This window comes from Monodelphis domestica, chromosome 2, assembly GCF_027887165.1.
Source record: "Monodelphis domestica isolate mMonDom1 chromosome 2, mMonDom1.pri, whole genome shotgun sequence".
In the NCBI taxonomy this organism is placed as follows: Eukaryota; Metazoa; Chordata; class Mammalia; order Didelphimorphia; family Didelphidae; genus Monodelphis; species Monodelphis domestica.
In genome coordinates this window covers 77058039-77085215 of record NC_077228.1, presented here as the reverse complement: position 1 = coordinate 77085215, position 27177 = coordinate 77058039, and the positions used below count along the sequence as shown (strand labels likewise).

The 27177-nt window shown below is 35.9% G+C and overlaps 1 protein-coding gene across 4 annotated transcripts in view; it reads left to right on the top strand.

The window, feature by feature from the left end:
- Nucleotides 1-27177, top strand: part of ACBD6 (acyl-CoA binding domain containing 6) — a 202231-nt gene that overhangs the window by 119576 nt on the left and 55478 nt on the right. Inside the window, exon 7 of one of the 4 annotated variants that reach the window (XM_056815605.1) lies at nt 18204-18332. The exons of the other annotated variants lie outside the window; for them this stretch is intronic. Within the exon in view, the coding sequence (XP_056671583.1) occupies nt 18204-18296 (93 nt within the window). The 3' untranslated portion in view covers nt 18297-18332. The remainder of the gene's footprint in view (nt 1-18203; nt 18333-27177) is intronic. 4 annotated transcript variants of the gene reach the window in all.

Here is a 27177-nt window from a genome sequence, read left to right as displayed (position 1 = left end):
ATAAAATTTTGAGTTTGTAATATTTATAATGCCATTTTATGGAATTTTAAGATAACATTTATTCATTTAGACATTAAGGCCTCCAATATGTGTCATCTCTTAGTAAGGTAAATGAGAAAGAACAAAATACTTTATAGATATTTGGTTTTCATGATATTATTATGTTATATAAGCAAATGGTAGTTATGCCTCATAAAAATTCTAAATCAGTCTTTATTATTCAGCGTTTGTGAAGACAGTAGATAACACACCAGGCACTGAGTCCTCTTAATTATTTTATGCTATAAATCCATAAGTGCAATATATCTTGGATGGGCTCCAGTCTCTAAACTTAGAGTGGAATTTTGAATTGATTTCCCTTTTCAGTTATAGTACTATCGTGGCATTTGTTTTATTTTTGTTTTAAAAGAGATATTTTATTGGATAAAGCCAATTTCTAGAGATACTTTTCAGTATTAGTAATTTAGTTCTAATTGTTCTTTTATAAAGAGGTGATAATTGATTTGCCTTTTGGGAACAAGGGATTGTATGAAGTCAAATAAGCATACTTTGCTTTATGTTGAAAGAGGACATTTATATAATTGAATCGCCTAAATCCTCCAAGCCACAGGCCATTTGTTAGTAAGTATGTTTCTCTTTTCTGGTATGTGCATATGGTAGTTTGTAGCTCTTAAGTTATACCTAGAGCACAGAAATCTGTAAACTATGTTTCCTTTTCTAAGTCTACTGGGGCTTTCCTTTATCTAAAGTATTACTATTAGGACCTGCTGCTAGGAAGTGTTCAGTGAGTAATAGAAAAGAGAAACTTCAAGTTTTTCTTAAATATCCTTAAAATTTTTAGAAAAAGCAGGTACCCATTCAATGATAATATATTTATGTTTTTATATATTTTAATATATTTATATATATAATATATATATTTTAATATATTTATATGATTCTTAATAATGTTGATTTAACTGACTTCTCCATAAAAATCCTTTAAAGAACATTCCCCTATGTACTTCCTGTCCCTGGGGTTTTTTACTTCTTTAAGTGAGGAAAAGAGAGACTGAAGGCACCTCCTCCCAAACCTTCCATTTAAGGAAGGCCACCAGGGAAGAAGCCTCAACTCCTCTGGTTTCATCCTACAGCATCTCCTTGCTCCTATATGTTCAGCACCTGCAAGAACTTTTGCAAGAAGGGGAGGGGAGAAACAAGCATTACTTTGAACTTCATTCCATCTGATCTGTTTGAAATAGAGAAGAGTATGTATACACGTGCATTTGGGTTTAGAAATTCATCTTACCCAGCAGAGAAGTAGGAGGTAAGATGCTAGGAAGAATGAGCCAGTAGTCTGAAGCAAAACAGTTTTTTAAAGAGGGGATAGGGTTAAAAAAAAAGATAATGATAAATAGAAGTGATTAGGATGGAGGGAAATACACAGTTAACAATAATAACTATAAATGTTAATGAGATCAACTCCCCTATAAAACAGAAGAGAATAGCATAATAGATTAGAAACCAGAATCCAACCTTTTTTTTTTTACAAGAAATATACTTGAAACAGAAAGACATACACAGAATTAAAATAAGGGGATGGAGCATAATCTATTAAGCTTTTGCTAATGTTAAAAAAACAGAAGGAGTAATCTTGTGCTCAGATAAAGCAAAAATAGAAATAATTAAAAGAAAAATACGGGAAACTACATTTTGCTAAAAGGTGCTATAAGTTGCTGTTCATTTGTTTTCAGTTGTGCCCAACTCTTTATTACCCTATTTTGGCTTTTCTTGGAAAAGATATAGGAGTGGTTTGCCATTTCCTTCTCTAGATCATTTACAGATGAGGAAATCAGTGCAAAAGTGTTAAGTGACCTGCCCAGGGTCACACAATTAGTAAGTACCTGAGGCCAGATTTGAACTCAGGCAGATGAATCTTCTAACGTGAGGCCTAGTCCTCTGTCCACTGTATCACCTATCATCCCCAGGTGCAATAGACAATGAATTAATATCAATATTGAACATATAAGCACCAAAAGACGTAGCATCCAGATTCTTTTTAAAAAGTTAAAGGAAGCTATAGACATACAACTAGTAGTAGATCTAGGACCTCCTTTTAGACCTAGATTAAGCTAACCTTAAAATAAGCAAGAATGAAGTTAAATAAGTATATAGAATTTTAGAAAAGTTAGATATGATAGGCCTCTAAAGAATTTCTAATTGGAATTGAGAAATATGCCTTTTTTTCAGTTGTGCATGATACTTTCACAAAAACTGACTGTGTATCAGGGCATAAAAACCTCACAAACAAATAAAGGAAAAGCAAAAATAAATTACATTCATTAAAAGATTCCTGGAAACAGAAACTCAAGATTAATGGAAACTAAATAATGAGTGAGTCAAAGAACAAATCACAGAAACAATTTCATTAAAGATAATGACAACAATGAGATAATGTACCATATTCGTACCAAATATTAATTTGCTGTCTTTCTACTAGAATAGTAGTAGAAAGACAGCAAATTAATATCTACCCCCTAGTTAAACACCAAAGTAGAAATAATGAAAATCAAAGGGAGATTAATAAAATTGAAAGTTTGAAAACATTGAATTGATAAAACTAGGAGCTGGTTTAAAAAAAAAAAAGTAAAATAGATAAAACCATTTGTTAATTTGATGCAAAAAATAAAACCAGATTATCAGTATCAAAAATGAAAAGGGTAAATGTTAATCCACAACCAAGTGAAGATGAAATTAAAGCAATTATTAAGAGGTATGATTTTTCACCTAACTATATGCCAACAAAGTTAACAATTGAAATTAAGTAGATAAATATTTACAAAATATAAATTGTCCAGATTAACAGAAGAGGAAATAGAATACTTAAATCCAATTTAGGAGGGGGGAAAAATGAAAAAGCCATAAATGAGCTCCCCAAGACAAAAAAAAAGCACCTAATAGACATATACACTAATTCTACCAAACATTTAATATTATAAAAGCTGTTGGGGGAAAAAATAGGTAAAGAAGGAACCCGGCCAAATTATTTCTCTGATATAAATAAGGTTTTGATACTTAAAGAAAGGAGAAAAGAAAAAGAGAAAGAAAACTATCAACCAATTGTCTTAATATTGATTCAAAAATTTTAAATAATCTGTTAACAAGGAGATTACAGCAATGAATGATCATAAAGATCATACACTTATGACCATGAGGGATTTATTCTGGGAATGCAGGGCTTGTTCAATATTAGGAAAACTATCAGCATAATTGACCATATCAACAAAAATCATAGAATTATATCAATAAATACAATAAAAGCTTTTTGACAAAAATACAATACCCACTCTTGTTCATAACATTAGAACTCACAGCAATGAATTTAGCCTTCCTTGAAATAATAAGTGACATCTATCTAAAACCAAGAGGAGACATCTATAATAGCAGTAAACTAGAAGCCTTTCCAGCATTGAAATAGGGATGTCTATCACCACTGTTATTCAGTATTGGAACTAGAAATTCTAGCTATAGCAATAAGACAAGAAAAAGAAATGGAAAGAAACTGTTATTCTTTTACAGATTGTAGGGTGGTATTCTTAGAGAATCCTAGAATTCTAGATAGTCAGCTTTAAAAACAAATTGAAACAATGAACAACTTTAACAAAGATGCAGGATATAAAATAAACCTACATATATCATTAACATTTCTAAGTATTAACAGCAAAGTCCTTCAGAAAAAAAGAGAAAGAGAAATTCCATTTAAAATAAAGTAGAATAAGTCTATAGTAGTAGTCTCTTGGTAACCGAGGATGACGATTGTCTGTGCGCTTTCATCTGTGATGTAGATGAGTGTGCACAAAAACACTTGTGTGTGAAGGAGATTTAAGTGGAAAAGTCGATGCACAGAGACAGTCCCACTCTCTCGGCGTTGGAAGCCTGGGTCCAGTGGCACAAAAAGTCGTTAGACCTGGAGACTTCCTCAGCTGCATTGGATGGCCGTGTTGTCTTTTGTGCTCCAACACGCCCTGAGCACTCCACAGTGCTTTGCTGCGTCGCCATCTCAGCTGTTGAACCTTCTTATTGGTTTCTTCCATCTGTTCAGCCGAAGCAGTCTTCACATGCTGGGTGAGCAAAGCCCTGGTTCACCAGGGGTCGATGACCTGATGGCTACCCTCACCAGGTTTAGCCGGCCTGTCGAAGCCGTTGCCCGGGGTGTGGCTACTGCTGCATGTTAGCAGCTACTGGGAGCCACAAATCAGAGCTGGGTGTCAAGTGGGGGTCAGAGGCTGGAGAGCTGCCCTAGGAGGGCACGACAAGCCCTCCATACCAGAGATACTAGCCCTCCAATGCAGCTAAAAACAGTACCCCAAGGAAAAATGTATATCTCTACATGCATGTCAACAAAAATTTATGTTGGGTTTTAGGTTTTTGTTTAAATTCTTCAGAATATTTTGCTTTACCTCATCATCTCATAACTATACTGCATGAATTTTTTATTCCTTAATAAATCCTTTCAATAATCCATTTCCATTTTTTTTCACAGAATCCTACTGCCTACTTCTAACTTTTCTAAAAATACTTTATTCTCATAGAATTTGCAATTGAAGGAAACTTTAAGAGCCCACTAAGTCCACCCCCTTTGTTTTACATAAGGAAATAGTCACAAAGAAATTATGTGACTTGTCCACAGACAGCTAGTTTCTGAAGTAGAGATTTGAACTCAAGTCCCATGACTTAGCTACTACACTCCGCTAGGCTGTGGGAGAGATAAATATCCTCATGGAACTCAAAACTGGCAGTATGAAAGACAAATATCAAAGAGTAAAATGAGCTACCATAGGAAGCAGTGAGTTCCTTCCTCAATGGAAGTCTTAAAAGTGAAGGCAAAATGAGTCTTGTATTGGGAATAGAATAAGTAGAACCAGGTAAATATTGTATACAGTAACAGCAATATTGTGAAATGATTAAATATGTAGACTTAAGTACTCTCAGCAAAACAGAGATCCAGGACAATTTTGAGGGACTTATGACAAAGAATGCTTTCTACCTCAAGAGAAAGAATTGTTGGAGTCAGAATACGAAAGGGAGCATATGACTTCATTTGTTTATTTGAGCTTATGTTTGAGAGTTTTGATTTTATAAGTCAGAAACTTGCCTCAAGATCATTGGTGAATTAGTGGTAAGGTGGTGTCTAAAAACAATGGGACAAAAGACAATTAAGACCTAATTACTTTTGCACTTTCTTTAAATATTCAAACATTTCTATTAAAATGTGTTTTAAACACCCAAAAAATGAATTTACAAAAATGAACAATGTGGGAAAATAAACAAAAAATTAAAATAAATGCAACAAGTATAAAATTTGGGAGATACTTCCTCCTAGGACACAGGAACACAATTAGAAAATACTCCTAAAGCAAATAAATATAAATATAAATAACTACAGAAATATTAATTGCCCCTGGGTAGACCAAAATATGAAAAAATGACAGTATAACCCAATTAATTTACTTATTCAGTACCATGCCAATTAAATACTAAATAATTACTTTAAAGGACTGAAAAAAGTAATAACAGAATTCATCTGGAGGAGCAAAAGGTTAAAACTATTGAGAATCAATGTGGGGGGAAATGTGAAAGAAAGAGGCTATCTAAATAGACTACATTACAAAATGTTAATCATCAAAACAATACAGTACTGAATAAGAAATAGAGCAGTGAATCAGTTGAATAGATCATAAATTTCTTGAGGACCTGGACTATTTTTTGCCTCCTTTTTTGAGTTTCTTTATTTTTTTTTTAATTAAAACATTTTATTTAATTAATTTATTTAGAATATTTTCCATGGTTACAAGATTCATGTTCTTTCCCTACCCTTCTCCCACCCCCTTCCCATAGCCCACAAGCAATTCCACTGGATTTTACATGTCATTGATTAAGACCTATTTCCATATTATTAGTATTTGCATTAGGGTGATCAATTAGAGTCCCCAGTCATATCCCCATTGACCCATGTGATCAGGCAATTGTTTTTCTTCTCTATTTCTGCTTCCACAGTTCTTTCTTTGGATGTGGATAACGTTCTTTCTCATAAGTCCCTCAGAATTGTCTTGGATCGTTGCATTGCTGCTAGTAGAAAAGTCCATTACGTTGGATTTCCCCATAGTGTTTTACTTTTTGTGTAAAATGTTCTCCTGGTTCTGCTCATTTCACTCTGCATCAGTTCAATCTCTCCAGTTCACATGGAATTCCACCAGTTTATTATTAGTAGGGGATTTTTTTTTAATTTATTTAATTAGATGATTTAGAATATTTTTTCCATGGTTACAAGACTCATATTCTTTCCCTCCCCTCCTGTATCTGACACGTAATTCCACTTGGGTTTAACATGTGTCATTGATCAGGACCTATTACCATATTATTAGTATTACACTAGGGTGATGAGAGTCTACTTTCCTAATCATATCCCCATCAACCCATGTGATCAAGCAGTTGTTTTTCTTCTGTGTTTCTTTTCCCACAGTTCTTCCTCTGGATGTGGATAGCATTCTTTCTCATATGTCCCTCCAAATAGTTCTGGGTCATTGCATTGCTGCTAGTAGAGAAATCCATTACAGTTGACTGTACCACAGTGAATCAGTCTCTGTGTACAATGCTCTCCTGGTTCTGCTCCTTTCGCTTTGCATCAATTCCTGGACGTCTTTCGAGGGAATTTTTTTAAAAACATTATTTTATTTGGTCATTTTCAAACATTATTCATTAGAAACAAAGATCACCTCTTTTTTTTCCCCTACCCCCTACCCCCACCCTTCCCATTGGCGAAGCATGATTCATCTGGGTGTCACATGCATCCTCAACCTGAGCCCATTTCCCTGCTATTGGTTTCCGTAGTAGGGTGTTGTTCAGAGTCTCTCTCCTCGATCATATCCCCTCCACCCCTGTAGTCAAGCTGTTGTCCTTCCTAGGTGTTTTTACTCCCACCATTTACTCCCACCACTGCTTGTGGATAGTATTTTTTAGATCCCTGCAGATCGTTCAGGGACATTGCATTGAGACTAATGGAGAAGTCCATTATGTTCAATTGTACCACCGTGTGTATCAGTCTCTGTGTACAATGTTCTCCTGGTTCTGCTCCTTTCGCTCTGCATCACTTCCTGGAGGTTGTTCCAGTCTCCATGGAACTTCTCCATTTTATTATTCCTTTTAGCACAATAGTATTCCATCACCAACATATACCACAATTTGTTCAGCCATTCCCCAATTGACGGGCATCCCCTCATTTTCCAATTTTTTGCCACCACAAAGAGTGCAGCTATGAATATTCTTGTACAAAGCTTTTTCCTTATTATCTCTTTGGGGTACAAACCTAGCAGTGCTATGGCTGGATCAAAGGGCAGACAGTCTTTTATCGCCCTTTGGGCATAGTTCCAAATTGCCCTCCAGAATGGTTAGATCAATTCACAACTCCACCAGCAATGAGTTAATGTCCTGATTTTGCCACATCCCCTCCAGCATTCATTACTTTCCATAGCTGTCATGTTAGCCAATCTGCTAGGTGTGAGGTGATACCTAAGAGTTGTTTTGATTTGCATCTCTCTGATTATAAGAGATTAAGAACACTTTTTTCATGTGCTTATTAATAGTATTGATTTCTTTCCTGAAAACTGCCTCTTCATGTCCCTTGCCCATTTATCAATTGGAGAATGGCTTGATTTTTTGTACAATTGATTTAGCTCTTTATAAATTTGAATAATTAGACCTTTGTCTCAGGTTTTGGTTATGAAGATTGTTTCCCAATTTGTTGCTTCCCTTCTAATTTTAGTTACATTGGTTTTTTTTGTACAAAAACTTTTTAATTTGATGTAATCAAAATTATTTATTTTACATTTTGTGACTCTTTCTATGTCTTGCTTGATTTTAAAGGCTTTCCCTTCCCAAAGGTCTGACATGTATATTATTCTGTGTTCACCTAATTTACTTATAGTTTCCTTCTTTATGTTCAGATCATTCACCCATTCTGAGTTTATCTTGGTGTAGGGTGTGAGGTGTTGATCCAAACCTAATCTCTCCCACACTGTCTTCCAATTTTCCCAGCAGTTTTTGTCAAATAGTGGATTTTTGTCCCAAAAGCTGGGATCTTTGGGTTTATCGTATACTGTCTTGCTGAGGTCACTTGCCCCCAGGCTATTCCACTGATCCTCCTTTCTGTCTCTTAGCCAGTACCAAATTGTTTTGATGACTGCTACTTTGTAATATAGTTTGAGGTCTGGGACTGCAAGGCCCCCTTCCTTTGTATTTTTTTTTTCATTATTTCCCTGGATATCCTTGATCCTTTGTCCTTCCAAATGAACTTTGTTATGGTTTTTTTCTAATTCAGTAAAAAAAAGTTTTGGAAGTTCAAGTATGGCACTAAATAGATCCGTTTGGTAGGATGTTCATTTTTATTATATTGGCTCGTCCTACCCCCCCACACACACACTTTTTTTTAAACCCTTACCTTCTGTCTTGGAGCTGGCTCCAAGGCAGAAGAGTGGTAAGGGCTAGGCAATGGGGGTCAAGTGACTTGCCCAGGGTCACACAGTTGGGAAGTGTCTGAGGCCAGATTTGAACCTAGAACTTCCCATTTCTAGGCCTGCCTCTCAATCCACTGAACCACCCAGCTGCCCCCTTGAGTTTCTAACACTTAGGACAATGCCTTGTGTACAGGTGCTTAATAAATATTTATTGGCTGGCTTTATCTTTGGAAACTTTATATGGTATTTTTTATTAATGTCTTAATAAAAAAATTAATTATTGCAATATTCATATTAGGAACCCAGAAGATATTTCTGAAGTTAGACATAGATACTAGAACTTTGATTTCCTTGACATTGAGAGTTGTCAGTGAGGAACTTCCTCTACCAAGGCAGGTTGTCCTGGTTTTTTTTGTTTGCTTGTTTGTTTGTTTGTTTGTTTGTTTGTTTTCTGCAACTGATAGAGCTTTTTAGAGTACTGACAAGTTAAGTGGTTTGTCATACAGCCAGTATGTATGAGAGGTGGGACTTGAATCCAGATCTTCCTGGCACTGAGACCAGCTTCCTTTCACAACTTTATAAATGACAATAATCATATTTATACAGTTTATCTCAAAGATGAAATGAAGTGTAGTGTATTAGGATTTGGTAGAAACACTTCTGGATTTGGAAACAGAGGGTTTGGATTGGTTAGGTCCCAACCTTCTGCCATTTATTAAGGTCTTTGGGTCCTTAGACCAGTTACTCAGGTCTCTAAAACTTGGTTTCCTCCCCTCTTAAAGTGAAGGAAGTTGGGCCAGATGGCTCCTAAAGTCTATTCTAGCTCTAGAGTTTTGATTCTGTGAAAGTATATGAAACTGCTTTATTACTATAGTACATTAAATCATGCTACCCCTACCACCTACAGGATGAGTCCGACTCACAGAAGGCACTTTGCTCTATGAGTGAAAGAGAACTGTACTTACTCACAAGGAATGTGAGATGTGCAAGACCTTCTCCACCCCAAATGTTCATGCGGGTTATTTGTACCTGACCTGAGCTTGTTTTAGTCTGATCAGTCCCAGTCACTATAAATTGGCCCCAACATAGGTCATTTTAGTCCTCTGAGCACAAAGGGCAGCAAACAACAATATCAAGTCATTTCACTGCTACCACTGGTGTCATGCCTGTTGTTTTTAATTTATGAAGGTGTATCTCTGTCCATTACCTGACTTCTTAAGAGTTGGTGTTTATGGGCCTATTGTAACATGTAACAGCAGTAAAATGTATAATAACCTACAATTTAGAAATTTGATTCATCAGTCAGGACTGTTGCCATCAGCTCCTCCACTATCTTATCTCCTACTGCCTCTTACCCCTTTCACCCATGCTTTCTTGACTTATCTATTTTATGCCTTATTGTTTCAGTAAACTGAGGGACTTCATGCTCTGTCAGTTTAGGATGATAACATAGTTTTGATTCTGAGGCCTTTAGAAGATCAGCTCACAAAATAGCTTTCCCTTGTAATTCCTTCTTTTTTTTGTCTTTCTTGAAAACCCTTTTCAAATGTAGACAATACAAACATAATAAATGGCAGGGAAGGTTCAATCCCTCATGACTCAATCCTTCTCAAACAACATTATTATTGACTAACCTATTGGTTGCCAAAAAGAAAAATCAATTTTATTAGAAGTAGCTCCCTGGCCACAGATGACAGTACTAAACCAGCTTGGACAGGCTGATTTTATCAACCAACTGAAGACTAATTCCCGCCATTAGCCAGAAATGAAGCAGTAAATATAGATACGTCAAAGTCTTCTTGGTATTTTACTGTCATTTTTTCCCCTTCATTGTCCTTCCTGAATTCTTTATTGTACTGTATGTCCTTTTTTGCTTCTGAATTTTGAAACTCTAGTACAAATCTGTCTAGTGGAATTGAGTCCTTTAAATTTTTTTATTTCTTGAGGAGATTCTTGTATACATTTTATTTGGCATTTGACCTTTTTTGGATGTAGTTTTCATTTTTAATTTCTGCTGAGCATTAGTTTTTCTTTTCAGACCCCTCTCCCCAGTAAAACAACAGAATCTCTCCTTTGGAGTGTAGAAATAAAATTTGGAATATATGAAGAGGCCTGATCTCTTCCTTCCAATATACAATGGTTTTTCAAACATAAAGATTAGAAGTGCTCTTTAGTAATTTAAATGGGATCTGAAAATTGAAATTTTGGAGCTAGTTTTTTTTCAAGAGGCCATATGATATAATATAAGGCCAGCTTTGAATCAGGAACAGGATTCAAGCCATGCTTCTTATAAATATTCATAGTATAACTCAGGAAAAGTCTAAATTTAAGTTCTCAGTGCCTCAGACCTCTTTCTGTCTAATATAGTTTAGATGAATTGCCAGTCTGTATTTGTAAGTTTACATACTGCAAGTTCCTGATCACCAATCAAATCACAGCTGCAAACCTTGCAAAAAGTTTTTCACAGTACTCAAATACTCCACTCACACAACCACCACCCTAGTTCAAGCCAGCATCTCTTCTCACTTGGGTTTTTTACAATAGCCTGGTAATCATTGGTTTCCCTGTCTCATATCTCTTCTCCATATAGTTGTCTTCATTCTCAAAAGTAGACCAGCCCTTCTTCTCCTTTGATCCTATGTTTCTTTGATGATCCTTTACTATGCCTTGTTTGAAATATGAGGCAGGTTACTGATACCTATCATGCATCTCACCGTTGTCTTCTAGTTAATACTAATTTTTAATTCCTTAGAGACTGTGATGTTCCATGTCCCAACCATATGATAACCTCCTCTCCCCCCAGTAACTATTGATATTAAAGAGGGGCTTTTGTTTCAGGAAGAATTTCAAGTATTTTATTTAATTTCAATGTTTTTTATTGATGTCTTCTGTTTGTTACATCTTCCTAGTTGTCCCCACTCTCATATTTATAGATCATTTTTTAAAAAAATTGAACGAAGGGGCAAAGCCAAAGAACAAAGACTGATCAAAAAGGGGAAAAAACTCAATCAGTCAGCAAACATTTATTAAGCCTCCACTCTGTGCCAGGCATGTGTGGTGCAGTAGATAGAGCATCAGGCCTGCAGATAGGAAAATCTGAGTTCAAATGCAACTTCAGACACCAAGCTATCTGACCTTTGGCAAATCATATAACCCTGTTTTACTCAGTTCCTCATCTGTGAAAGAAAATGGCAAACCACTCCAGAATGTTTGCCAAGAAAACTCTTACTGAAGCAGTCAGTGGGGTCCCAAAGAGTTAGATACAACTTAATGACTGAACAACAATGACAACAAACAAACATATCAGGCATTGTACCTGAGGGCTAAGGATACCAAAAAGGGCAAAAATACCTTGCTCTCAAGCAGCTCACAATCTAACAGAGAACACAGCAAAAAGAAGTGACAAGCCATGTTGGGGAGAGGGAAGGAACTAATGTGATCTTGCAAGATGATGAGGTCCCAGGAGGCATGATGAAGTCCAAGGGACAGCATCCAGGTGGGAAACTCAAGAAGCTAATTATTGAAGGGATACTTTAAAGAATCAAGAAAAGGCTAAATTAGTACCCCATGGACAAAATCTTATAATTCCTTATGAGACAAACTTTATCTTTTGTGGAAAGTCTAACTCAGTATGAAGAGGGGGAGATATAAGGCAGGACAGCTGGAACTTTACTCTCTACCAAACTACCGTTGAATAGAAAAGGATAATAATTCCCTAATTTCTAAATAAGAAAGTAGAGCTTGTGAAAAATTTTAATAATGATAGAAGGAAGAAACTGAGATGAGGTTGTAGAGTAGAAGGAAAGACTCTCACCAAAAGGGGAAAGGAAGGGGCAATGGTGTTTATCTGTGGTAAGAGACATAAGCTATTCAATGAGTTTCAATTGGGAAGTACTTTGTGGACGTATTAGTCTTCTTTAGCCCACAGCCAGTATAATTAATGTTATACCTGTTTTTTTATCTTTTGTGATTGTTTCTGTCTCATTTGGTTAAAAATTAGACTCTTAGCTATTGCTGTGGTTAAGTACCTCAGCTAGTTTTCTTCTAATTTGTGTGGGTGTATGGTATGATCCTTAATATTTAGGCCATGTGGCCATCCTGAGCTTATTGCAGTATTTGGTATAAAATACTGGGTTTCAGTTTAATTTCTGACTTTTTCAGACTTCTCTCCAGTTCTTTTAGCATTTCTTACCATTTAAGGAGTTCTTTTCCCAAGTAATTTATGTTTTCAAATTGATTGAACACTGGTTTATTGAGTTCATCAATATGTGTCTTGTTTCACAAAATGATGGGTTTGTATCTTTTTTTTTAATTCTCAATTTTCTTTCCAGATACATGTCAATGCAATTTTTTAATATTCATTTTCTGATATTTTGCAATCCATTTTCTCTCCCTCCTACACCTCCTTCCCCAAGAAGGCAGGTAATATGATATGTTATACATATATTATCATATAAAACATATTTCCATGTTCAGCATGTTATGAAACAAGACAGATATTGCTTATGAACTGGAGAAAAATTCATGGAGGAAATAAAATAATGGTATGTTTCAATTTGCATTTGGACTCCATCTGTTCCCTCTGTGATAATAGATAACTTTTTTTGTCATGAGTCTGTCAATATTGTCCCTGTATCTTTGCCTTGTTAAATCATTCATAGTTAATCATCATACATTATTGTTATTACTGTGTATAATATTCTCATTGTTCTGCTCACTTCACTTTGCATCACTTCTTATGCATCTTTCCAGGATTTTCTGTAATCATCTTGTTTGTTATTTCTTATGACATAATAGTGTTCCATTACAAGCATATACCACAATTTGTTCAACCATTCCCCAATTGATAGACATCCCTTCAGTTTCCAGTTCTTTGCTACCACAAAAACTGCTCCTATAAATTTTAAGTACAGATGGGTTCTTTTCCTCATCTATTAATATCTCAAATTTTCCACATCCCCTCCAACAGTTATCATTTTCCTTTTTTGTCATATTAGCCAGTCTGTTGGGTGTGAGGCAGTAGCTCAGAGTTGTTTTAATTTGCATTTCTCTAATCATTAGTTGGAGCATTTGGAGCATTCTTATATGACTAAAGATAGTTTTAATTTCTTCTTTAATTTTAATTTTTTTCTGACAATTGTCTATTCATATCCTTTGATCATTTGTCAGTTGGGAAATGCTTTATATTCTCAGAAATTTGACTCAGTTCTCTGAGAAATGAAGACTTTGGCCAAGACTTGCCAAATTTTTTTTCTCATTCGTTTGCCTTTTGTCTTAGTTGTGTTACAAGGGAATCACTTTAAAAGACTGATATATATTAATTTAAGGTCGCCAAGGAATCAGCTATGTAATTCCTAAATGAAAAACTCAAGTCAGCCGTCAGCTTTTTTTGGAGTTTAATTACAATAGGAGTAAGAAAGGAATTAGAGATATAGAGAGAGAGAGAGAAAGGGGAGAGAAGGGAATAGGGCTTAAATACCCCTTCTGTTTAGGCTGGGCCAAAAGGCCCAAGCCCTTAGATAGCTGGGGCAAAGAAAAGAGATCAGTCCCTATTACTCACGTGTCCAAAATGGAGAAACAGTCTCAGAGGCCCCCACCTTCAGCTTCCTTCCGAGCAAGCTTCCTCAGAGCCCAGGAACCACCGACCAAAAAACTCAACCCTCTCCCCCGAGTCTCCAGACCCTCCTATCTTTAAGGACACCATCCAAGTTGCCTCCCCTCAGTCCTCACATCTACCAATCACTCTTCATCAATTTCCCTGTTAATGGAGGCTCTCGCTTAACCCAGGACCGCCCAGAGGTTTCTGGCTTTTGCACATGTCTGTTGAAGGTCATATTTTTCAAATGATTAAATCTTTACTCCTTTGTTCCAGCCCTTTCTAAATCCTGTTAACTTGAGTATGGTAGAGATTGGAATAATTAAATTTTGATCTAGGCTGCAGCCCTTACTCAATCCTATTAGGACTGAATAGGGTGGAGATTTATTCCAAGTATCTCCATTGTATCAATTCTAAATCAATCAAGACTCAAAGAAATTCCTGTTCTATGCTTAAGCATAGGTCAAAGTCCTTTCCATTGTTCAGCAAAGGGTTTCTGTCCTAAAGTAATCTTAAGAAGGGAAGAGAAGGAACCTCCCATGCCAATGGAGTTCCCATTCCAATAGACTATCAGTAAGAAATTTTCCAAGTATGAAATATCCCAATGGTGAAATTTTCAACAATTATAAGTCTAAGGAAATTTGAGGTTTACAATCCCCCCTGATGATCATTGGGAGACTAGTCTCCCCATTGATCATTTAACATAATCATTTTGTAGTTCTAAATTCACTTCTAACTAAAGATATACACAATATTCAATTTTCAAAGAGAAATTAGAATAGTGAGAGAGGAAATAGAAAAGAAAAGAAAGCAAAACCAATGTTTGCTAGGCGCATTGACAGAAAGCCAAATTAGGGGCAGTCCCTTTTGGCATAAATGTTACAATAAATGTTCAATCAAAAGTTCAGTCGAATCAATCACATCCAAAGTTCATTCTTGATCTTCTTGATGAAGTGTAGGTTTTTGGCATCTTTCTGCAACAGTTCATTCTCTGGATATAAAAGTTTCAAGCTTCTTTCTTGAAGATCTTTTCTCGAACAAAATCAAAATCTTTGAAAATTTTTTATAACAGTAAAATCTTAAACAAAAGTCTTGGATTTTTATAAAAATAAAATCTCAAACAAAAAAAATTCAAAAAATTCTTAGATTTTAAATTAAAATACAATCCCCCCTGAAGTAAGTATTTAAAAAAAAATATCAAGTTTAGCTCAGAATGCAATGTTCAGTTATGGGGGTGTATGTGTCAATTATCAAAAGAATAGAAAAATAATCAAAAACATAAGAAAAATTCAAAATAGACCTTGTATAGGTCCAATTTAAAGTAATTTCTATCCCACAAGTATGTAGGACAGAATGCAGTAATATTTCACTTAGCCATTTGTAGCCAAGACTACAGGAAGTTGTTCCTTAAGGGAAAGGATATTTAGAAACAGTTCTTCCAGCCAGGACTTTAGAGTCCTGTTGCTGAGATTTAAAAACAGCTGTTTTCTGTCTATCAGAGTCACACAGCTGGGAAGTATCTGAGGTCCGATTTGAACCCAGGACTTTCTGCCTCTAGGGCTGGCTCTCAATCCGCTGAGCTACCCAGCTGTCCCTTAAGATTAAAAGGAAGAAAAAGAAAAAACTGCTGATTCCAATTTAACTTAAGGAGAAAAGAGAAAAAGTTTTTTATACTCATGTGTTCTAGCAGCTGTGTCTTTAAGCCAAGTTTTTTTTTTTTTTTTTTAAAAAAAGGACTAAGTGGTGAAACAGTATAGTAAAAAGGCAAGGAAAAAGTTTTATTGAGAGGATTCTTTAGACTCCCGTGTGGTCAGCCACAATGTTACAAGGGAATCACTTTAAAAGACTGATATATATTAATTTAAGGTCGCCAAGGAATCAGCTATGTAATTCCTAAATGAAAAACTCAAGTCAGCCGTCAGCTTTTTTTGGAGTTTAATTACAATAGGAGTAAGAAAGGAATTAGAGATATAGAGAGAGAGAGAGAAAGGGGAGAGAAGGGAATAGGGCTTAAATACCCCTTCTGTTTAGGCTGGGCCAAAAGGCCCAAGCCCTTAGATAGCTGGGGCAAAGAAAAGAGATCAGTCCCTATTACTCACGTGTCCAAAATGGAGAAACAGTCTCAGAGGCCCCCACCTTCAGCTTCCTTCCGAGCAAGCTTCCTCAGAGCCCAGGAACCACCGACCAAAAAACTCAACCCTCTCCCCCGAGTCTCCAGACCCTCCTATCTTTAAGGACACCATCCAAGTTGCCTCCCCTCAGTCCTCACATCTACCAATCACTCTTCATCAATTTCCCTGTTAATGGAGGCTCTCGCTTAACCCAGGACCGCCCAGAGGTTTCTGGCTTTTGCACATGTCTGTTGAAGGTCATATTTTTCAAATGATTAAATCTTTACTCCTTTGTTCCAGCCCTTTCTAAATCCTGTTAACTTGAGTATGGTAGAGATTGGAATAATTAAATTTTGATCTAGGCTGCAGCCCTTACTCAATCCTATTAGGACTGAATAGGGTGGAGATTTATTCCAAGTATCTCCATTGTATCAATTCTAAATCAATCAAGACTCAAAGAAATTCCTGTTCTATGCTTAAGCATAGGTCAAAGTCCTTTCCATTGTTCAGCAAAGGGTTTCTGTCCTAAAGTAATCTTAAGAAGGGAAGAGAAGGAACCTCCCATGCCAATGGAGTTCCCATTCCAATAGACTATCAGTAAGAAATTTTCCAAGTATGAAATATCCCAATGGTGAAATTTTCAACAATTATAAGTCTAAGGAAATTTGAGGTTTACAGTTGGCATTGCTTTGGGATATGCAAAAGCATTTTTATTTAGTGTTGTCAAATTTTATCTTTTTTACTTCTTATCCATCGGTCTGACAGGTAAACTATTTGTGCTCCCCTAATTTGTTTATGGTATTACCCTTTCTTTTTTTTTCCCTAAACCCTTACCTTCCACCTTAGAATCAGTACTGTGTATTGATTTCCAAGGCAGAAGAGTGGTATAGTATATGGTGTGAGGTGTTGGTCTATGCCTAGTTCCTGCCAACCATACTGTTTTCCAATTTTCTCATCAGTTTTTTGTCAGAAAATAATTTCTTCTTCTAAAAGCTTCAGACTTTGAATTTGTTAAACTAAGTTACTATGGTAATTTATCATTGCATGTAGAGTGCCTAATCTATTCCATTGGTCCTCCACTTTTATTTTTTAGCCAGTACCAAATTGTTTTGATGGTTGCTGCTTTGCAATATAGTTTGAGATCCAGTACTTCTAAGGCACCTTCTTTTCTATTTTTTTTACTACTTCTCTTAATATTCTAGTTATTTTGTTTTTACAGATGAATTTTGTTATTTTTTCCTAACTCTACAAGATAATTTTTGAGTAGTTTAGTTTGGCACTGAAGAAGTAAATTAATTTAGAAAGAATTTTATTTTAATTATATTTATTCAGCCTACCCATAAGCAATTGATGTTTTTCCTCTTGTTTAGATCAGACTTTATTTGTGTGAAAAGTACTTTGTAATTGTGTTCATATAATTCCTGGGTTTGTCTTGGCAGGCAGTTGTATTTCATTATTAATTTATGTGATTTTAATTTGTATGTTTTTATTTCATAAATAGAAGCATGTTTTTTTATAAGAAACCCAAATCTGGAAACAAACATATATTTATCATTGACTATCATTTAGGAAAGCAGAACAAGCTTTGGTATAGAAATGTAATGAAATATCACCACACTATAAGAAGTTATGAACATAAGAAACTCAGAGAATCTTGTAAGGACTAGTACAAACTAAGGCAAAGTAAAAAAGCCAGAAATAAGAAGAATATATGTACAGTGGCTAAAATATAGCAAATGAAAACAGTACTAAGAGACTTTCTGGTGACCAATCTGCGTACCTAAGAATAGATTTGATAAAAGCCAAAAGATCATAAATTTCCAGCATGAAAGGGCATTAAAGACCAAGCCTAATATCCTCATTTTACAGATGAGGAAACTGAAGCCAAAAGAGGTGAATTCAGTGACATTTCTCTTATTAATAAATGATTCCAATGCTGTCACAATCATTCGAGCAGTTGGCTTTAACTGGGCTTTTTTTTTTCCTTCTCTTTATTAAAAACAGGTTTTATTGGGAGATAAAGGCAGTGGGACACATCAGGAAATAACTGGTATTTTAAAAAACCCAAAAGGCATGAAAAAAAATCTTTTCTTTTAAAATAGTAGTTACAACCGACATGGAAAGAATGGAAAGGTAAGCATGGAAATGAAAAGGCTAGCTATAAAAGTAATACTTCCTCTTATGTGTATGTAGTTAGGATTAAAAATGAATGCCAGTCAACTATACTTTGTAGTTCTTAATACTTTCAGACTGCTCGGCAAGCATTTATTAATTGTTTATTATACGCAAGTTAATACAAAGAAAGACAAAAACATGGCCCTACCCTTAAGAAGTTCACATTCAAATGGAGAAGATAGCGTTCATTAAATGCATATAAGAGAGATAAATAGTCTTCCCTGGCTGTATCGCCAGTCTTTAAAAATATATATATATATATCGAATTCTGTATCCCTGGAATTACACTTATCATGGCACACTATTGGCTGATGGAATGAAAGGCAACCAACCACAATGCTGTGTTCTGTGTCCTGTGCACTGATTGGCTTATTGTTTGCAGGTAAATAGAATGTGGAAATGGTTTATAGATGAGTGGGAAGGGTTTAATCAGTGATGGGCAACCTTTTGAGCTTGGTGTGTCAAAATTCACCCCCAAAAACAAGCATAACTCCGGTGGTGTGTCACTTTGAGGGAAAAAAAAACGTAATTTTGCAATATTTATAGTTTAAATAACAAAAATGCATGATTGTGATAAATAACTGCATTTAATAACCCAAAAACTAATTATTTAACTTACCTGCTAAGTGACTTCTTTGTTCATCTGTCAGTTTCTTTTGTTGGTTTTGATATTATTTAACTTGTGTGGGGTTCTGTGAACTAAGATAAGTGAGGGGAAAGGGGAATTCTTTAACTAATCTGTCTATTAGTAACTTTTTTGTTGCTGAATTTCATTGGTTAAATCTTCAATTGAAGGTTGGTATTTTGTACACTTCAGGCCCAAGTAAGTGCTACTAACTTCATCTATCAATCTGTTTCTTTTGTTGGTTTTGATATTATTTAATGCTGAGAATAAGGTCTCACCAAAGTACATAGAGGGGAAAATTGTGAGTAAAGCCATTGCTATATTTTTCAGGTTGCTAAAAGTGTCTGGTAATTGGTTCCAGGCACTCCTCCATTGCAGGTGGGCCGGAACCTGGCCCAGTCTTCCACTGGCCCCACCCCTCCCCTGCCAGCTGGCCCAGGGGTGCTGTGAGAGCAATGGCTATAGCCCACCAGCCTGCCTGCCTGCGTGCACTCCTCCCCCCTGCCCCTATGGCCAGCACATGGAACAGCCTCCCTCCTTCCCCCCAGCCAGGGCATGGCCAGGGCTGCAGGCATGCAGCTCCTAGGCTTGAGGAGTGCTGAGGCCACACCTGGCCTCATGTCATAGAAAATGGCTATGCGTGTCATAGGTTCACCATCATGAGTTTATAAAGTCTTAAAATATCTATAAATAATAAAATAAATATAACAGCAGCTACTTTGTGGATTTTTGCCTATTATGAGGGTCTCTGGAACATAACTCCCCCTCTAGGTGAGAGATTAATATGTATATCTCTTTTGTTTAGTAAATGGAAGGTAATCTTGTTTAAACCATTATCAATGTTTTCATCTCATTCTAACTTAAAAACTATTGTGATCTCTCTAGTAGCAATAAAAAATAATTAAGATTTCAGTAAATAAGAAGGAATTTTGTGGTGTGACAAATAATAACTGAAGATTTGTGTGGTTTTCTCACTACTCTCTCTATACCTGCCTTTCTCAATGTATCTGTCTTTCTCCTTTTAAACCCTTACTTACGATCTTAGAATTGATACTAAGTGTCAGTTTTAAAAGAATGTTAAGGATTAGGAAGTGTTTGTGATCAAATTTGACAGGTCCTCCCAACTCCAGGCCTGGATCACTCTCCACAGGGCTATCAACTCCCCTGCTACTCCCTTGAGATTTTTGGCATTCCATAACTGATGTCATCTAAATGTATCTGAAATGACAGCTAAAATTGTGGACCATCCTATATAGTATACCCTTTTATAATTAGAAGGGGGAAAAGTAATGAAGTATAGTCAGTATATTCAATAAGACCATGTAGTTATCTTTGATATCAGTATGATCTAGAATTCTCACTTCTCTGTATCTAATCTGTCCAAATAACTAACCTATTTTGTTCTTATTTTGTATGGCATAGATATCAGAAAACATACTCAGTGTGCACATATAGTCTTTGCAGGTTTAGATATTACTTTTTTAGTGACATTACAATTTGCTATCCAATTCAAAGAAGCAGAGGAAAAGTTCATTTTATATATTTACTGATAATAGTTTATTGCTAGAGACTAATATTATTTTTCCTGAGTTACAATGCCCTTTGTCTTATAGATGTTCTTGGGTTATTTAATGTTTGAAATCTTTTCATTCTTACAAATTTCGGTGAGTAATTTTAATGAAACTTAAAAAAGAACAGCAAACCAGGGATACAAAATGGCAAGTACTTCTTTTGATAGCTTCATTAGAAGAGCATGTTTGGGAAGTTTATGTAAAGGAAGAAAGTTCAATTAATAAAAATAAATAAAAAGAAGTAAATAATGAGGCAATCAAAGTCAGGGAAATTAGTATTGGCAGGTTCTGAATGATGTTCTTGGATGAGCAATCTTTCAAAATCCTTCCTCCTATATTGCTGCTGTTCCTTTATTTATTATTAAAATAACATGAGCCATGAGGAGCTTGGGGTGACTCTGGGTCTAGCTAATTCTAATTAATCCAGTCAGAGAGAGCAGTAGGGTAAGTGGAGTAGTCTATTGGATTGAAATTCATAACTTAATTGAGGTCAAAGTCCTGGGCTGAGAGAACAAAAGTCTTTCTCTAGGACCAGGCAGATCAATAGTAATAAATATCTGGCTTGGATACAAGTAGTTTATAGTGACAGATTATCTGACACTGGCCAGAGGTCTTGGTTCTTTTAAGGGCAAAGTCCTGAAGCCTGTTCAGTATGCCATAGTTCTTTCTGATGTTTCTTCATACTCAGTGACACTTGAGAAGAAGATGCTACTGCTCATCTGAATAGCTTTTGAAAATGTTGTATATGTAATCCCACGTCACTTTTGTTTTTAATACAGAAACAAAAATTTTTTATAAAGATAGGTCTCTTAGGAGCTTCATTATCACTTTGACCATAAGATCATAAAAATTTGGAAATTTTTTTCTCAGACCTAAATCACCCATTTGTATAAAAACCTATAGGCTTGCTTTGTGATAAGAGGAATACCTTTACCATTACAATCATTATGTGTTGTAGACATTTATATCTTTATTAATAGTTGTTTCTATTAGAAAATTTCAAATATGTGAAGTTATAATAAAGGATTGACTGTTTTTAAAAAGTAGATAAAAAAGGATCGCTCAACCTTTTATGTTCAGTCATGCCTGCAACTTCCAGCTTTGAAATTATATAAACTTCTCCATTTTTTATTGTTGTTCAGTTTCAGTTGTATCTGACTCTTCATGACCCTATTTAGGGTTTTCTTGGCAAAGATACTGGAGTTCTTTACCATTTCCTTCTGCAGCTCATTTTACAGATGAGGAAACAGAGGCAAACAGGGTTAAATACTTGCCCAGGGTCACATAGCCAGTAAGTGTCTGAGGCCAGAGTCAACCTCAGGAAGATGAGCTTTCTGACTCTAGGCCCAGCATTCTATCTATTGCACCACTGAACTGTCCCAGCCCTCTCCATTTACAAATTAATAAAGGGAACTCTAGAAAGATTATGTGGTTTGCTCAAAGTCACAGAATCAAACCTATATAAATCCAGGCTTCCTGACTCCAAATGCAGTGTTCTTTCCACTGTATCACACTGGATAGTAACATGTTATTAACTTACTAACACTAAACTAGGGAGAAATTTTGGCATTCCAACCATGATGCTTCTAGAGCTTCAGCCCCACCTGACCTAGAAGGAAGGTTTGAAGAATCTGAAAGAAGTCACAGAGGTGTGATAGGAGCAAACTGAATTCCACTCCCACCACCCACCTAGTGTATGGATGTTCTAGAAGGAAAGCTCCTTTGGTGGAAGGGCTCTCAGCCTGTCCTGGGCCTGCCCGTCCTCCTTGAATGGACTGTCCACCTGCCTCCCAGCTCTCACCTATGGCTCCAAGAAGCCACACCCTGCTAAACCCATTTTGGCAGATTGGAGGCAACAGATCTCAGACCCATCCATGAGTTGGGAAAGGGGAGAGAGGGAGGTCTGCCCCAAGCAAGGGAAGACCTCTCCAGGGAATGGGTAGATGAGAACAATTATGTGCCATGAAGACAGTGGAGTGGGCATCAAAGCAGAGATAGTCTGGCAAATCATTGGGGAAACATTCCCAATTGCTAGATATGTACAAGAGCATAAGGGGCAGTTTGGTAGAGTGAATTCCTCATTCCTTGGAGGTCTTCAAAAGGAGGCTGAACAGTTGTTCACTAGATATGATAGAGGAAACTTCTGTTGAGAGAAAAACTGTATTAGGTGACCTTCAAGACCTCTTCCAGGTCTGAGATTCTATATACTTGTAGCATAATGGGAAAAGAAGTGAACTTGAACTTGGAAGACTTGGGTTTAGATTTCAATTATGTCATTAGCACTGTGTGACCCAACTTCTTAAAATCAGTCTCTTAGTCTTTGTGGTAGGGGAAAGGGACAGAAACTATGATATGTTACCTAGGTGGATAGGATTTTGAGAAATGATCTTGGGAGTTAGTAAGACTTGAGTTCAAATCCTACCTCAGACACTAAACTAAATTAGCAAATTATTGAGTATAAAATGGAGATAAGAAAATCACCTGCCTCCCAGAGTTGTTGTAGGGGTCAAATGAGATAAAATCCTACATAGATTTATTATTTCATTGGTTTAAGGAACTTTTGATTGAGGAAATTCCTTCTGCCAATGCAGAAGGTTGGCACCATCTCTACAGATGATTGTGTTCAAGAGTTGCCTAGAGCAGGGGTCCAAACTATAGCCCGAGGACCAAATCTGGGTCTTCCCCACTCTGCCCTCCACTTTTGCACCCCTGCTCAAACTGAAAACAATTTTTACATTTTAAAATCCAATAAAAATTCATTTAAAATATTAAAAGCATTCTTAGCACTCCATATAGAAGTAAGCTACTATAGTTTGCTAACCTATGACCTAAAGTACTGAGAAGTTGAATAATTTAATAGTATCAGCTCATGAAGATTCTTTTGGCACTTTTATAGAGGACGGATTAGAGAAAAGAAAATAAAGATAAGGGAGATTTATTAGGAGGCATGTATAATAGTAAAGTGAGAAGTGAAGGAAACCTAAACTAGGGAGAGTAAAGTGATGGTTATATGAATAGAGAGCAGGGTACAAATATTAAGATATTTTGAAAATAGAATTGGGAAGACTTGGTATTTGATCAGAATATAGTGGGTGATGAATGACAACTAACATTTTGAGCCTGAGTGACTGTGGAAGAATGTATATTTTAAGTAGAGGTTCACTTTGGGTTATATTGAGTCAGATATTCCAGAAGGTGATCCATTCTTCACTGAGGTGTAGAATTCACTACTTCCTAAGGCCACCCATTCCATTTTCACTTTTTCTTCCCCATTGATCTTAAATTTGCATCTCTGCAACTTCTGTCCAATATTCCTGGTTCTGCATTGAAATCAAGCAGGTCAAATTTAATTTCTCTTCTCTGGTGACAGTCCAATATTCAAAAAAGTTCTCATGTTTCACCTTCCCAATTTTTTTTGCTTGTTTTAAAAATATTTAATTTCTAAGAATTTCATTTCAATCATTTAACAAACATTTATTAAAGGTTATCTGTATGCAAGACCCATTAAAGGCCAACTATTGGTAGCATAGTGCTTGCCATAGCAGATGGAGCATTGGTCCTCAGATCAAGTAGACTTGGGATCAGTCTCTAAATCTGATGTATGTTGCTGTAGTTCTACAACCACAAGCCCTTTTACCTTTTATTGCTCCCAAGAAATCTTTAAAAATCTTAAATGAAAAACAGGTATGGGAATGGAGGAAGTTTCCACATTGGGCATCCTCCACATTGATTGATAAAGTCCTAGATCATGCCCTAAATACATAATCTAAACACTCATATACTTAGTCCCATAATATATTTTGGTGTGTATCTATATGCATATAGTTATACATGTACATCTATATGCACACATACAGGTATAAGTTTTGGTGTGCACGTGCATATATATGTAGGTATAAGTTTTTGAGTATAAATGTATTTGCATGTCTTTGTATGTCTATTCAAGATACCATGCCAAGTTTTAATTGCATTAGAAATACCCATTTAGTAATTCCTATTTTTGGTGATAATTTCCATAGTATATAACACAAACTTCAATGGATTCATGATCTCATCAATGTGACGATAGCAATGCCAATGATTACTCATCATCCATGTCTTCTTATTCTGTTTATCTTGACTGTGCCTCCCTATCTGGGCTCTCCAACTTTCTGGAGGTCATTCTCGCAATCAGTGCTTTCAAACTCAACTGGATACTACCGTACATAACATCCTCAAGGGCCACTTGTTGACCTAGAAAACCACATCTTTATATTTTCTATCTTTTACTGAATTTTTATTTTTTTTGTCAAATATGTCCCAATTCTATCTTATCTTAATTTGGCTCTACCGCACACAGGGATATAATGGATTTTATGGCCGATGACCCGGCTGATCTAGATCCTTTTGCTTCCTGGTTACCAGTGTAGAACTTTGGTTGAATTTTCTCCATCTCTTTTGCTACAGTATTATTATTGAATAGTGTATGCTTTATTTTTATATTTTTCTGATTAGATGTAGATACAATTTTAATAATCATTTTCTGGTATTTTATGACTTATGTTATCTCCTTCCTTTCTTCCCTTTCTCCATTCTGAGAAAGCAGGTAATATGGTGTAAATTGTACACATGCTATCATATAATATATATTTTCATGTTCATCATATTGTGAAAGAATAAAATAAACATATTGCTTATACTAAAGGAAAATTCATGGAGGAAATAAACTAAAGAATGGTATGCTTCAATCTGCATTCAGACTCCATGAGTTCCTTCTATGGCAGCTGGTAGCTATTTTCCTCAACAGTCTTTTGTAGTTAGCCTGGATTTTTGCACTGCTGAATATAGTTAAGTCATTAAAAGTTCTTCATCATGTATTGTTGCTGTTTCTCTGTACCATGTTCTCCTGGTTCTGCTCACTTCACTTTGCATCACTTCTCATAAGTCTTTCTATTAGCTTGTGAGGAAAGTACAACATGATTTGTCCATATCCTTTTCTGATCACACATTTTTTTGATGATATTGTTTAACCCCCTTCTTGTTGGCGGCATTGAGAAGACTACATATACCCGTCATGTGTCTCTCCATTGCATTTCGTGTCATTTGCAGTTCTGATTTTCTGGAGATTGTGGTGTTCCATGGCCAAGATCTCTCTAAGTAAGGCTTCTCATGCCAACCTCAGGCTCCACCTTCAAGAGAGCCTCCTTTCAAGAAATGTTTCCAGAGAATTCTCCTCCTTCAGAGCCAGCCTTCTCTCCTGGTCCTCCCACAGAGCAACCTTCTCAATCCTACCTTCCCAAATTTTTGTTTCTTTAAGTTCAATGTCCACATTTCCTTCAATCTATCATTGTCTAGCTTGATCTCAAAACCCATCTAAACTATTGTTCTCTTCTATTGGTCCCTTTAGATTATCATCTAAGACCATATAACTTTAAAGATAAACTGTAAATTGGCTAACTTTTTAACCATTAGAAAGTACAGCCATGAATAATATCTGCCTGATAATAGAAGTGGAGACACATTGCTATTATAAGTTATCTAATTTCCATTTGGAATAGGGCTATAGAACATCCTCAAGTGGAGTTCAAAGATCTTGAGTTCTACATGAAACATGTAGTTTCCTAGACTTCACACAGTTAAAAATACTCATGAGTAAATCTTAGACATTCTTCTTGTCAGTACTGAGATATCAGAATCATCTAGTCTTTTGGAATATGTAATCTCCTGGAAGGGAAGCAACTGTTCTATTTTTGTCTTTGAAGCCCATGTGTAGTGCTCAGCTATCTGGAACATAGTGGACACCTTATAACTGTTCATCTATTGATTTCATTTTATTTTCAGCATATCAGTGTCCTTCCTAAAATGTAATATACCTAACTGAATAAAATGCTCCATTTGAAGTCAAATTGGATCAAATTACAGTGGTACTATCATCATTTCTGACTTCAGTGTTGCAATTTTGACCCCTTTTGAGCTTAATCACTAAAGTACTTAGATCTTAATTCTAACCCTGTAATTTCATAACAGCTAATATCTGGTGAAGGAATCACTTCTTTCCTTATCTATACATGTGGTCTAAAACTTAAAATCTTGGTCAGTTGTTTGAGGCATTGAAAGGTTAAGTGCCTCAGGTTTCACTCAGCCATTCTTGGATTTGTCAGAAGTAGACCTAAGTCATCCTGACTGTGAGACTGATTCTAAATCACTGCCTTTTCCCATATATTCTTTATGCAGATTCTTTGTTTAACAATGCTTTTGTCCTGTCTTGTAAAGTTGATAACCTAGTTCTGCCTTTTAATACCTATGTGACCTTGAGCAAATCCCTTTATCACTCTGGACCAGTAATCTCTTCTCCAAAATTAAGAGGCTGAAATAGATAATCTCTAAGGTCTCTTCCATCTCCCAATCTCTTATCTGATGAAATTGGGTAGAAATTTAAATTTTTCACTAATAAATTTCAGCTTTTTTGAGTTTTTAATTCAGCCTCAGATCACTTCAAGTAAACAGATATTTTTAAGAGCTTGCTGTAAGCAAAGGCACTAAGAGGTGCTAAGAATACAAAGACTGAAATGTGAATCAGCACTTGAGAGGGCTGTAGAGGGGATTTCTTTCAGATATAGGTTTGATT